This window comes from Elaeis guineensis, chromosome 2, assembly GCF_000442705.2.
Source record: "Elaeis guineensis isolate ETL-2024a chromosome 2, EG11, whole genome shotgun sequence".
Classification (NCBI taxonomy): domain Eukaryota; kingdom Viridiplantae; phylum Streptophyta; class Magnoliopsida; order Arecales; family Arecaceae; genus Elaeis; species Elaeis guineensis.
Window position 1 is genome coordinate 120,036,774 of NC_025994.2, and position 14,518 is coordinate 120,051,291.

At 37.2% G+C, this 14,518-nt stretch overlaps 1 protein-coding gene across 2 annotated transcripts; it reads left to right on the forward strand.

Annotated features, from left to right (window-relative positions):
• Positions 1 to 1,912: 1,912 nt before the first annotated feature.
• Positions 1,913 to 13,824, forward strand: LOC105039242 (spermine synthase). 2 transcript variants are annotated; one of them, XM_010915323.3, is made up of 12 exons: positions 1,913 to 2,031; positions 2,314 to 2,537; positions 2,663 to 2,707; positions 4,098 to 4,174; positions 4,300 to 4,422; positions 4,831 to 4,935; positions 5,014 to 5,086; positions 5,285 to 5,356; positions 9,466 to 9,661; positions 10,775 to 10,904; positions 12,687 to 12,758; positions 13,519 to 13,824. In XM_010915323.3, exons 2-12 carry the CDS (start codon positions 2,345 to 2,347, stop codon positions 13,600 to 13,602), a joined length of 1,170 nt encoding a protein of 389 aa, XP_010913625.1. In that variant the 5' UTR covers positions 1,913 to 2,031; positions 2,314 to 2,344; the 3' UTR covers positions 13,603 to 13,824. The 2 variants fall into 2 exon arrangements, with proteins under 2 accessions (XP_010913625.1, XP_010913634.1); XM_010915332.4 differs by having other exon boundaries at positions 1,950 to 2,218.
• The last annotated feature ends 694 nt before the right edge of the window (positions 13,825 to 14,518 follow it).

Here is a 14,518-nt window from a genome sequence, read left to right on the forward strand (position 1 = left end):
TATATATATATATATATATATATATATATTGAACATATACCTACAAAAACGTGTAATGAGAGTTCCATCGACCGAATCATATTGCTTTTAAAAAATAAAATAAAATCGTAGTGCTCCGAAATCTTAGAACCAAGGAGTGACACACCTGTCATTTTAAAATGAACCATTTACGTCCCCGTTCACGGTTCGGATTCCCAAAATGAGAGCAAAGTTCTACCCTAAGACAGGAAAGCAATTGACAGAACGAATCACAAAAAAAATAACGATTTAATCTGGACCAATCAATAAAAAAAAGTTATAGACACCAATCAAATTTGATCGTTTAAGTTTATACTTAAAAAATTTTAACAAAATTATTTTCAATACGACCCAACCATCTATTCAGAACCTAGCATGTTAATAGAGAGAAAAAAAGAGATAAAAATATTCTTGATTAGAGAGGCTAGAAATTTAAACAGCAGATTAACATTCACATGTTATAATGTAGAGAAGGTATTTTTAATCCCACATCGGTTGTAAGTCACGAGGGAGTATGACTCATATGGGATTAAGACAATTTCTCTCCCTACAAGACATCTTCTAAAAGACAAAATCAGGAGGTCCAAAATGGCCCATATAGCTCCAGAGCTACGGGCTTAGACCAAAGCGGACAATATCGCAATATTGGTCCCCATTGGTTGTGGTGTAAGATGCTCTACATCGGTTGTGAGTTCAAACAAAACAAATATGAATATGAATATATGGATATCCAAAGTACATCATTTATCACATATCTCAAAGTGCATCATTCCTTACCATTCGTTCTACTATACAAATCTTGAAGTGTTCCATCCTTTATCATTACTCTACCTTTATAGATCTTAAAATGCTTCAGCATCATTCATATCTCAAAGAGCTCCATTTTTTTGTCATTCATCCATCTGCACGTGTCTCAAAATGCTTGTTTGTGATCCATTCATTTGCATATATTTCAAAGCACTTCATTCTCTATCATCTATTCGCTTATATGAATCTCAAAGTACTCCATTCTCTATCATCTGTCTGCTTTCACAGATCATAAAGTATTCAATCTTCAATCATTCATCCATCCATACAGCTCTTAAAACACTCCATCCTTTATCATCTATTTGCTTGCATGAATCATCAAATACTATTGTTTGTCATCTATCCACCTACACAAAATCTCAAAATACTTCATCCTCTATCATTTATCTATATATACAGAAATCAAAACATTCCATCCTTTATATTCATCAACCTATATGGATTTCTAAGTGTTCAATTCCTTATCATCTATCCCCTCATACAAATCTCAAAGTGGTCCTCCATCATCCACATGCTTACATAGATCTCAAATCGCTCTATCCTCGATTATCCATCTAATTGCACAGATCTTAAAGCACTATATCCTTTACTATCTATTTGTATATACATATCTAAAAATACTTCATCTACTATCATTCATCTATCTACGTAAATCTCAAATTACTTTATTTCTTATTGTTCATTTATTTATATAAATTTCAAAGCACTCCATCCTCTATCATTCATGCAGATTTTAAAGCATTCTATTTTTTTATCATCTATCCATCTACATAAATTTTTAAGCATTATATTATTTATCATTTATCTATTTTCATAAATATCAAAGTACTACTCTCCCTCTCTTTGACAAAAACAAAGAATCCTTGTTAAGTTAATAGGAAGGGTAGTCCTGGAATTTTATAAAAAAATTAGTTAGTATACGATTCCCACGTTGGGGACTCGTTGCGGCAAATTCTTAAAGTTTTCGTAGCTAATTGGTAATTTTTTAAATATTTGGATCTAAGTGCAAATAGCCCAAGGAGGGGTCTCTCTGTAATTTTTCTGATAAAAAAGAGGGATCGCAAAGGAAATAAAAGCGAAAGGAATAACGCCGAAAAGAAAGAAAGAAAGAAAGCCATTAGGATAGCGAGGACAGAATCCCTCTCCTTTTTCTCGAAGAAGCCATCGCTGCTTTCTCTCTCCGATCTCGCTCGCCTTCAAAACCAGGCAAGCATAACCTAAACCCTCGCTTTTCTCCCCTCTACTCTTTCTTCACCGAGCTCTTCTAGGGTTTTCCGGGAGGATGTCATCCATCGATCTCACTGCGGCTGTTCTCGTGTGATCAAATCTTTCTCAATTTCCTCGACGGATCTCGTTTCTTGCTTTTTTTTCCCCCCTTCGGAGAAGTTGTTGGGTGATTTTTGGAGCGCTGGTTGCATTCTTTAGGTTAAAAAAAAAAGAGAGGAAATCGTTTCTTTTCTAAGATTTTGGTTTGAATGGTTTTATTAGAGGCTGGAAACCACGAAGAGAAACAGAATTCATGGAGGGAGGTGGCGCAGAAAAAGGTTTGGATGGTCCCAAGACACCGGATTTGAATGGAAATGGGGAGAAGGACTCCTTGGAGAATCTCCCTCCTTGCTGCAAGAAAGCTCGGGCAGCGGTTGCCGAGTCCGAAGCTAGATGCCATGCCACCGTGGTTTCTGGCTGGTTCTCAAAATCTTGGTCGAGCCCTGGTTAGTAGTTACGTGTTTTTTGTGAAGTATCTTTATATTTTTTCAATATCACAGCGATTCTTTCTTATCTGGATTGGTTTGATTAGCGTTTTATTTGTTTATGTATTTATTGCCTTTCTTTGCAGGTAAAGCTGGAAATTCCTCATACTATAACAACCCTATGTGGCCTGGTATGACGACCTTTCTTAATCCATACCAGCTCCCTTCTAGTTCATTGGCATTAACCCTGTGTTTCTTGGGGTTACGAGAAGGTGGATGGATGGGATTGGAAGGATAGATAGCTTCCATTGTTTGGTTCAAAAAGTTACAGGGAGAATGAACGAAAGAAGAGGAATTGTCCATCAATCTTGATCCATCATTTTACATCCTCTCAAATTGTACGGATGAAAGAAAGAAAGATGGAGCATTTAAGGATGAACTTTTGTACTGATAAAATTATCTCTTATTATTTTTTTTGATAAAAATATAATAATTTTTTATTTTTTCATTCATATTATTTATATATATTTTTATATATACTATTAATCATATACTATTAAATTTTATTAATCATTATTTTAATTTCAGTATATAATTTTCATAATTATAATTAAATAATTAAATTATCTTTTATTTCTCTATTTCTATTTACTATTTTTTAATTAACTATTTATATAATATTAATTAACTATTTAAATTAAATTATAAATTAAATAATTATTTATATAATTAATTTGTTAATAATGAATTTATAAAATCATGCATTAAATTATATATTTATATAATTATAGATTATAGAGATTATAGAGATTATAAGTTTATATATTATTTATTTTTTAGTATAAATAAGTATTATAAATTGATAATAATAATATTTTTATTAAATGGTAGTTTAGTAAAATATTATACAAATATCATCCATCATTTCTCTCATTCTTCCTATACCAAATAGTAGAGGAAATCGTTTTCATCCATCCTTCTATGTTTCACCAAACATATGAGCGGATGGATGAAAAATCCATCCATCCTTTCCTCCATCTATCCTTCGTGCTCCATCCATTCTTTCTTCAATCTATCTTTTGTATCAAATAGAGGGTAAATGTTGAGCTGTTATCACTAAGTCGCTAAAGTTGCAGGTGTATTTCTAGAACATATTTATTCGTAACCATGCAAAACACAATTTAACCATACTATTAGCTTTCAGGGATGGGTTATGTGAAGGCACTTTTTTAATAGGTACTCTTATGGTTGCTGGCAATTTTTGGGTTTTGAAAATTGAACACTGCGACCAACTCTTTAGAGCTCGTATTTTTCGAACTCATATTATAGTGGTTTAGCATCATTTCTCGCTCTTATATATCGTGCAATGAAGATGCAGAAACACATTATGCACAAATCTTCGGTACCTCTTAAGTCTCAGCTATTTCAAATTTGTCAAAAAGAAATTTTCAATTTTTTTTTTTTTCTGTTTTTGGGATTAACCTGGTCAAAGCAACTGCATTTTGATGGAGGTGTAGTAGAAGTCATGCGTTTGAGATAGGAGATGCTTGGACTAATGCATTTTTGAATTGCTATGCACAGGAGAAGCTCACTCCTTGAAGGTAGAACAGATCTTATATCAGGGGAAATCAGTATACCAAGAGATCCTAGTTTTTGAGGTTGATACTAATCTCAACTGCAAATGGTTTGCTTTCTTTTTTCGATGTGATGCTTGTTGTAGCCTCTGCAGGCTCTTTTAGTTTATATGAGTGACTAGGGTATTGCTGCTTGCTTTGTCCTGCAGTCCTCTGTTTATGGAAAAATACTCGTGCTCGATGGCATTGTCCAGCTAACGGATAAAGATGAATGTGCCTACCAGGAGATGATTGCCCATCTTCCTCTTTGTTCGATTCCATCCCCCAAAACTGTAATTTATTTATTTCAAAATATTGCTGTTTAATCGCATTCGGTAGATAATACAAGTCCAAATCTGCCGAATTTTGTTGCTTATTCATCTTTTTATTAGTTGTGATCATCACCTATTTGCTACTGGAATCTTATTTTCACATAATATTGAACTTAAATATATTTGCTCAGATATAATTCAAAATTTGCTATCTTATGTGTTCTAAATCCACAGAGAGCCATGATTTTGTACTTGGCCCCCTGAATCCATATTTTACTATTTATTTAGCCATTGAAGTCCTGGTTAACTTTATGAGATTCATATTTTCTATGCTGGTAATGGTTGAGTTGCATACCCTTATTATGCATTATACTTCAGAATATAAAGGATTTACATTTGTGCATAACTCACAGGAGCTTCTGGATGCAGGTCTTGGTCATAGGGGGCGGTGATGGTGGAGTGCTTCGGGAAATTTCTCGACATAGTTCTGTGGAGCGCATAGACATATGTGAAATTGATCAGCTGGTCATAGATGTGTGTTTTTATATCCTTACCCACGTACGTCACAGCATATTTGTATTGTTTGCTGATATATGTTTATGTTCTTTGAAGGTTTGCAAGAAGTTCTTCCCAGATTTATCTGTTGGATTCGAGGACCCTCGTGTTCAACTACATATTGGTGATGGTAATTTCACAATGTTGGCAACTTCATAATTTTTTTTTATCATTTTCACAAGTTCACTATTACTGTTGATGCTGTAATTGGTTGTTCAAATTATTCAGCAGGAATATCTGCGCAACATAGAAGCATTTTCATTTTTGCTGGGCAGCCTTTTTCTTTCTTAAGAAAATACTTAGTATCAATTGTTTGACATTCTTACAGCGGTTGAATTCTTGCGAAATGCTCCTGAAGGGATGTATGACGCAGTTATTGTCGATTCATCAGACCCGATTGGTGAGTTGCAGGTTATCTGTTCCAGTGAATTTTATATGTTGCTTTAGTTCAATTTTAGTTTTGTGGAGGTTGCATTATTTCACCTTCAATTATAATTAGAAATGCATATACTTGATAATTTGTTCTGAGATGTTGCAACTTTTATAAACTTGCACCTTGCAAGGTTGCTTTAGATCATGGTTTGTCGAACCGCCCCGAACCTTACTGAACCATACTGGTGGCTAAGCGGTGCGGTTCTGATATTAGATCCGGAACACTGAGGAAAACGGAGCGAGGGAGAAGGAAAAGAGAGAGGAGGGGAGGGAAGGAAAGGAAAAGGCCAGCGGTGGCCCGCCGAGGCCTTTAAGGCTTCGTGGTCATCTACGAGATGCAAGAAGAGAGAGAGAGGGAAAGGGAGAGAAAAGGAGGGAGGGAAGGTGGTGGGGAGGCCGTCGGGTGGCTGTCGGACGGCTCAAAATAGCCTGTGGCTGTTGCGGGTTCCAAATGGTAACGAAGTCCCTGTTCATCATTTTTTTTTAAAAAGACGATACACAGTGAAGCCAGCAAACACATTGCCAGCTTCATTATGTATCGTATTTTTTAAAAAACACGATGAAACAAGGGCTTCGCCCCTGTTTCGAACCTACAACGGCCATGGGGCTGTTTTGGGTTGTCCAGCAGCCCTTTAACGGCTTCCTCGCCGCCCTTCCCTCACTCATCTTCTCTTCCTTCCCCTCTCTCTATCTCTTTTTGCTCTCATTTTCTTTTGCGAAGGACTGTGGAGCCCGGGAGGCCTTCGCGGCCCTCCAATGGCCATTGCCAGTGTCTTCATCGGCCTCCATTTCTTTTCCTACCCTCCCTCCCTCCCCACTCTCTCTTTTCCTCCCTGTTTTATCCCTAGTTTCAGTGTCGGTTCAGGCTCTGTAGGGGGGTGTGCCGACTCGTACCATCGGCCGGCCGACACGAGGTTTGATTTCGAGTCGGCGATCCTTGTTTCAGATTATGATAGTCTATTATAAACAAAATTTAAGTAGATTCTCTGACACTACTATGCCGTGCCTTGTCAATTCTCAACATGTGCTAGCACTGCTGCATGCCAAGCATTAGCACTCAGCCAACACAAGGCCCTGCCCCATGCTTGTCCATCACTAACACGTTATGTGCTGGGCAGCATAGATTCACATGGCTGGCACCTACATCTTTGGTTAAAGGGGCTACTACATAATGTTAGCAAACATATAGAGTTGCTATTTCTGCTAGTTCAAGTTAAAATCATCTCGAACCACAAGTTGATTGGATATCATCATTCAATGAGCTGGCCTCTCATATGACAAGATGTGATGCTCTGTAAGATACAATTTGGTTTCTCATAGTTTGTTCTACTAGATAAACATTATGTTAGCCAATGAATTATATGCTTATAGTTTTTGAACTCTATGCTGCATTTTCCAATGGAGCATTCCTTTTGTACTTGGTCAATATGACAAAGCTTATGAATAAGAATAAAACTGTCTGGAGGATCTATATAGCTAAACAAGATTGCTATAGTAACTTGTAATAAGAATTAAGTGACCTCCAGGATGCTTTTGAAGATGATTCACAATAAGTAGATTTTCTTTAAAGGAAACCGTGTAGTGGCAGATATCAGTTTGAACCATTCGACATCTTGTGCATTTTAGGTATATTTTTGTTTAGCAAGTATTGAATTATCTCTAAATAATAGCTTGTGGCTAGATAAAGATGACATAGTAGTTAAGAAGCTCTCCAGTGATGACCACTGATTATAATGATTCATGTGATAATAGTAAGAGTTTCTGTATACAAGTTTCATGGTTTACCCATTAAGGGAAGTGGTTACTGGATGGGGAGGATTAGTGAGGACTAATCTTTCATTTTCATCATGATATGTTTGGATAATTGCTTCACTGCTCTAGTAAAACCAGTAATGAACCAGTTACTCCATCTATGTGTTGGCACAAAAGGATCTAGTGATGCTCCATTAAGTTGGGAAGAAATTGTATAACCATTACTTGCCATGATGATGATCCTCTTTGAGATGAGCAGGTTTGAAACAAAGAGAGAAGAGAACAGGGACCCTCACTTCACTTGGAAAATTTTGCCTTCTGTTTTCTATGTACCTGTAAAGGCTTTTCAGTTAAACTGAAAAAGTGGAGTGGACATGATGCTAATTTGCTGTTCGCCATGATGTCAATTGTCAAATGTGGTGCCAGGCTTCAAAAGACTGTCCTGGTTCCATCCTCACATGCTTCTTTCTTAGGGTAGGGTGAGCTCGGGGACTTGCCTAGTTGATCGAATAGTTTTGGTGAGCTCATCAAAAAGCAAGTCAAGTATTTCTGATAATAGAGTGCAAGGACCTTTGATAAAATCCCTCTTGTTGTTCGAGTAGGTGCTCATGATAGATAAAACTACTGTTGCTATTCTAGGCTTTGGAGTTTATCTAGGGTGAATGCCTCCAAAGAGTAATGGAAGTGTGCGAAGGTAGGCTTAAGCGTTGATTCTGCTCGTGAGAGTAATGGTATAAGCCTGCCTAACTATGACACCGGCTGGTCAAACAAAGATAAAAGTTGGCCATAGTGATCTGGGAGTCCCGCATGGAAGGGCTGGGTGGAAGCAGGGACCACTCCCCAATGGAAATAAAATCTTATAAGAAAGGACAAATGAAGGCATTACTTCTGGTGGATTCATGCTAACATCAAAAGTCGATTTCATAACTAAGTCGCTTGCATTGCTTTACTTTGTGATCCAGACTGAGTGGATATCCATAGGTACCTTTTAGATCCAGACTAGACTTCCATTGAAAAAAAAAGTAGAACAACCACCATGATGATCTCTGAACCAAAAACAAATTCATTTAATTTATTCGGAGCTATTAGAGTGGGATCCACTTTTTGGGGAATATGAGTTGAAGCAATAACAAGATATTTGTAATGGAACATCTTTCACAATCTTTGAAGAGATAGTTCTCTAATAGATCGAGGGATAAGTAATTCGACTCATTCACATATAAATCATGAACGTTTGGAATCCATATTATGCAAGGGGACATTGCTTTTGCTAATTCGAATTAATGGGTGATATCAAATCAGGCTATAGAAAGTGGTTTCGACAAGGAGAATGGTTGGAGTTCTACCTTTTTGAGCAAGATCTGTCTTTTCAAGTTGGAATATTTGTTAATTTCTTTTAGCTTGGAAATGGGGTTGATCCATTGTCGCGATGGATGACTATCAGAGATCCTTGTCTTGATTGTTTTTGAAAAGCGCCTTCTCCCTTTTGGTTGATTTAAGGGGTGAAAGGATGAACTTCTATTCGTTAGTCAATAGGGGCTTATGGAAGCAAGAAATAGAGAGGAAGTGGAGACGGGAGCTAAGAAGTAAAGAAAGTGACAGGAATAGGAAAAGGACGAATTCTGAGACCTTTTCCTCAGAAAGCAGTTCTAGGAATGGATCTTGGGGAAAGACATGGTAGATAGATAGGATGCATAACTTTGAATGAAGACAAATTTCCAAATCCAAGGGGAGCTATGCCCGAGTAACTTTGTGCCGGTAGCTATGGTAAGACGCATGCGCAAAGGGCACGTAGGCGGTGAAGTGGGTTGAAAATGAAAGTCACCAAAAACTGCTGGAATACTCTCAGAACCAATTCACTTGAGTGAGATAGAGGAGAGTGGAATTTCATGTGTAGATTTAAATCCGTAGATCTATGAAGGAATGCCTCTGGGTCCCTAACGATCATGAATTTCTAGACAAAGCAGTGGCTATCATGCAACTACAACACAGTTGGCAGTTAGATTTTGCACGGACCTACCTTATAGATCATGCGGTTAGACTCATTAAAGAAGGATATGTTTAATTTTATAAAAAGGCAAATAAATACTGTTTAGATAATACTTTTTTCATCAGTTGTACTCATGTAATGTTTTGAGACAACTCTTTGACCGTTCACAAATCAGTCATTGTTTGTTAATTTTTTGTTTGCACATGTAATAAGTGATGAAAAGTTTAACTGGTATCTTCTTATGACTCTATTTATGCCTTGCCACAACTTACCACATCTCATTCATGCATCATCGATTATATTCTTTCTTTGTCATTGTCATTTGTTTATTATAGGTCCAGCTCAAGAGCTTGTTGAAAAGCCATTTTTTGAGACAATTGCAAGGGCTCTGAGGCCTGGTGGTGTCCTTTGTAACCAAGCAGAGAGCATGTGGCTTCATACACATCTGATTCAGGATATGCTCTCTATCTGTCGTGCGACCTTCAAGGGTTCTGTCCATTATGCCTGGACAAGTGTTCCTACGTATCCTAGGTATTTACCCTTAAATTCACCTTTTATGTTGTATTGCTTTGTGAATCTTTTTATTTAGTATGGTCTTTCCCACTAATGCATGACACATTATTGAGTTCTTAATAGTGCACTCTTTTCTCTTCTCATTTTTATAATATAGTACCAGGTTTTTCTTGATAGGAAGCTCCTGATTTGGCAGGGGAAGCCTACTTCAAGCTGGGTGTAGGTAGATCTATATCTTGGTTTTGCTCCCTATTTATTTATAGATGGCACTTTGTGCGATACTTAAAATGAAAATGACTGTAATGTAGTAAAATTGTTGTGGGAGGGGTGTAGCTATAGCAGTATCTTTCATTTTCTTTGATGAGCAAAAAAATGTAGCAATTTCATGTCTTCACGATATATCACTTGCCAAGTTATTGGCACATTAAGAAATTTTATATTTAGCATGAATAGTTTCCAGAACTCGTCGACTCCTGCAGGTGTTTTAATTTATTTTGAATCTCTCACTTTCATGACAGTTGCCTTTATGATATCCTTGTGCATGAAAGAAGGTATTTCTAGTTGTGTTGTGTCATGTTGGAAGTGCCTCCCAAGAGTTGTAAGCTTTACTCCATATGGTGTTCTGAAGTATACAAACTCCATTCTCTGCCAAACTCACCTTGAGTTATTGCATGTGCTCTTTCTTGGGATTTATCTGTCTATTTTTTTCTACATTACCTAACAATGACAAGTTATCAAGGCAGGAGTTATCTGTAAATGTTTCTCAATCATTTAGCCTGCTTGATAGCAGAGAAGATACTGCATTTAGAAAAAAGTAGTTCCTAATCCAGGAGGTACACATATATTGCTTTACAATTTTAGTTATTCTTAAGATCTCTCCCATTGATATACAGATATTGCCTCCTTTCTTGTTTCATAATGCTTCAAACTAGTTCTACCAATAACAAAAAGCAGGTATTTAATTCATTAAAGTTATTTCTGTCAAAACAAGATGCATGTACCTGTAGTATGTTCAAAATTTAGAACCACTGCACAACAATTAATTCGTCAAATGTCATATACTATAGGAAATGTCATATACTATAAGCCCGTTTCAGCTAAGATTCTTTATTGATCACATTTGACATGCAGTGGAGTGATTGGATTTCTGTTATGCTCAACGGATGGCCCACCTGTCAATTTCCTGAATCCCGTAAACCCAATCGAGAAGCAGGAAGAGGCATTCAAAGGCAAGAGGAAGATCAGATTCTATAATTCGGAGGTACTTTTAACTACTATCATGATTGAGTTGATCATATTATGATCAGAGTTCTCCCTCCCTCTAGTTCTCCCTCTTTTTATTTAGGTGGCATTCCCAAATGGGGTCACTACGATGTTCTTAGATCACTGATGATCCTCATCTAGGGATAATCTAATCCTTGATGATCTAAAATCACTGCATTTAGTATGCTATATTCCAGTGATTAAAGATTCTTGGGTATCCACAGTTAAGCTATTTGGTGTGCTATGGGAGTCCAAGATTGCTGACCATGTATTACCAAAACTACCCTCGACATATTCCATATACTTTTAATTAGGGCTGATATGTCCTTAAAGATGGGTTTAACATCGCTGGATTGAACGGTGATTTTAGGAGTCGGGGTAATTTAAAATCACTGCTATGAGGAATCACTAGGGTGCAACCAAATATGGTGAGCTCATCACCTTCATCCATATCACCATTGATCTTCGGGTCATCACTCCATACCAAGTGCCCCCTTAGCCTTTTAACTTTTCCTATCATCATGGTGACTGTTTTCTGGCCATAGTTATTTTTGCAAGAGTGTCTGAACTGGATACGGACAGAGTTAAGTAATACTCTGTTGCAATTGGTGACTGGTTGTTTCTCAGTCCTAACAAATGATGTCTAATATTATTCCATATGGTGTTATATATTTGATGCCGTTAGCTGACGCTGACTTTCATTAGTCAATTAGAATTAGACTTTGGGAGTAGGATCTGCTTTCTACCAATCAATGTTTTTAGCTTAAGGCTAAAATTCCCAAATTATGATATTGGCAAAGCTTGTATTTATAGCACTATCTTGTATGGTAATTGAGTCAATATGAGGTGTAATTCGTACTGACATAATGACTTATAATGCAAACATGTCTTTTTCTTTTTTTTTTTAATAATAATCATGCAAAGCCATTTTAACATTGTTAAACCATTTATCCAGTTAGATTAATCTTTGAGGAGTTCTGTGTGATAGTTATGTTTTACCTTTGTAGAAACATTTGGATGTAAATGTCGATACATGGTCCCTCAATTTTTTTCTATATCTCTAGTGAAATTGAGAATACCGGAGCTTGCATGCAAAAACTGATTAAGTTGGCTCTTCTTCATTATATTCTATATTTTTGGCTATGCTTTCAAGTTCCATTCTGATAAAGATTGCTCTTTGTGTTTGCATACCATCTAGAAACTTGCCTTTACAGAAGGTAAATCATCTTCTTGATGTTCATCTTTGAACCACATGGCAAAGGTTCTTAAGCAGAGAATGCATGACCAGATCTTGCTTACATGTTAGGTACTGGTATGATAACACATGACTTCTTAGATTGTTAAGGCAAACTAATCCGTAAGTAATTCACCTAGGCTTGTGTCTCTACATTGCTACTGCATGTTGTTTGTTCAGGACTGGGAGCTGCCAAGTATATGCTGTAATATTATTATTCTAAGAATTTTATAACATGTTAAAATATATGCTGCTTTGGAAAAGGAGAGATATTATAATGGACAAATGTCGAAAAATCCACTTATGGTGTTGGAGAAGATTCCTTGTACCAACATGGGATTGAATGCTGCTTTCATTAGGGTGATGTGGGGTGAGGGAGTTTGGGGAATTAAGGTAGGTTTCCCCCCTTGCATCACCTTTGATACCCCCAAACCCACCCGGGGAAAAAAAAAAATGCCTATATCAATATATTACCAATTGGACGTTGCATTGCTTTAGTTAATTAGATTTTCTGTTACTCATGGTATTCCTCTTGCTTTTTGGCAGATACATAAAGCTGCATTTGTGTTGCCATCATTTGCAAAGAGAGAGTTGGGCTCCTTTTATGGTTCACCAATGGTATAATATAAATCTTATTAGCTCTTGTTTTGCAAGTTCGCTACTCTTTTATTTATGGATGTTTTTCCACTGAAAAGTTTGACTGAAGCATTTTCAAAAACCTTGAGGGCATGTTCAGCAACATTCTGACGGATCTAGCAGGACAGGTAGAGACAGTGGCTGAGGGGAGAAAGAGAGTGAGAGAAGGGAGAGGGAGATCATGGCCTGATCCTGTTGGGATTAAAAAGCAAAAAACCTGTAGAAATCCCTTTTTTTCATTTGATCGCATGGTTTGGGCCTTGCAACCCGCGTGTTCAACCTCTCCTGCTCTCCCACTCTCCTGCTTCTCTTTCTTCTCTGGCACCACCCCTCCACTCCAACTGATCCCGCATCTGTCAGGAAGTTTCCAAGCAGGTCCTTGATTGACAGACTTAACAGGTTAGGGCAACTTTGGGATGCATATAACACACTTGATGTAGTCTAAGAAACCTGGAAATTCCCATGAAATTGTTAACTGGAAATGTGAAAAATATGCTCGCATGTTTTGTTAACTATATTATTTTAAACTAACGTAAATGCATGACTTGTAATTGATATTTGTTGCCATGCAAGCTTCTAATTGTATCATTGATGGATATCATAATTATGCCTTTCTTTTTATTCTTTGTTCAGCGATAATAATATCAGTTAGTTACAGTTCACATAAGGATAGGATTTTTATGAACTTTAATTCTTCATAATTTTGTGTGCTAAAAAAAGTCATTACTTTCTGTGTTGGCAGGTTCAACCAACACAGACAAATGATGTATTGAAGATGGATGCAGAAAAGGAAAATTCTTCCCTTCAGACCTCCCAATGGGGCTAACTGATTCTATCACAATATGGACAACACGAAAGTTAAAGATTGAAGTTCGGTGAATAAAGAATTTGTAGAGGATAAGTGATGCAGGGTGTATTGCATGATGTTGTCTCTGATAAGCAGTTGGTTTGGGAAGTATATGGAAACCCTCAGACTACTGGTTCTATGGTGTACAATTAATTTTGATCATTGGCTAGCCAATAGTAAATAAAATGAGGTGTTTGTGTGTGTGTGTGTGTGTTGGTTGTTTGGTTCGGGGGGGGTCTTTGGGTTTGTGGGGGTGGTGGTTTGATGGTTCTTCTTGATAGTTCTTCATTTGCTCCTTACTATCTATCTTCTCATTTAAAATGTCTGGTTGGAGGTGTTTCAAAATGGCATTTTTTTTTTGGGTCTTTTTCAGTTTTTGGTTGCAAGGAAAGCCATTAAAGATGAGGGAGGGGTAACCCAAGCGTCCCAAGAGCAAGTTCAGGGAGAACCTTCGGTCCGGTTGGACTTCCTTACAGGCTACATTAGCTCAGAAGTAGGCTACCTGGTGGTATCCTTGGTAAACATGGATCCATCTGAAATGTGCCATTGAAGAACGGTATTCTGATATTCCTCAAGGTTGAATGCTGAGATGATGCCTTAGACCTTCTGATCCAAAGGAATCACCGTCTAAGATGATTATATCACTCTGCAAAGTACAGATCTTATACCATGCTATGCTGCCATGAGCTCTGCGATTGGAAGAGTGTGTAAATAGGAATGGATGGTACTGGGAGAATTTGATCTTCATGATTCCGAAGTACATAGCCAGCTTGCCACTTTGCAACCAAATGGATCCATCAAAATTAATTTTGATGAATCCTGGTTGTGGGGGCTTTCGATGTCAGGCCTAGGTACCATTTCATCCAAGTTCTGGTACGTTAAAACATTCTATTCT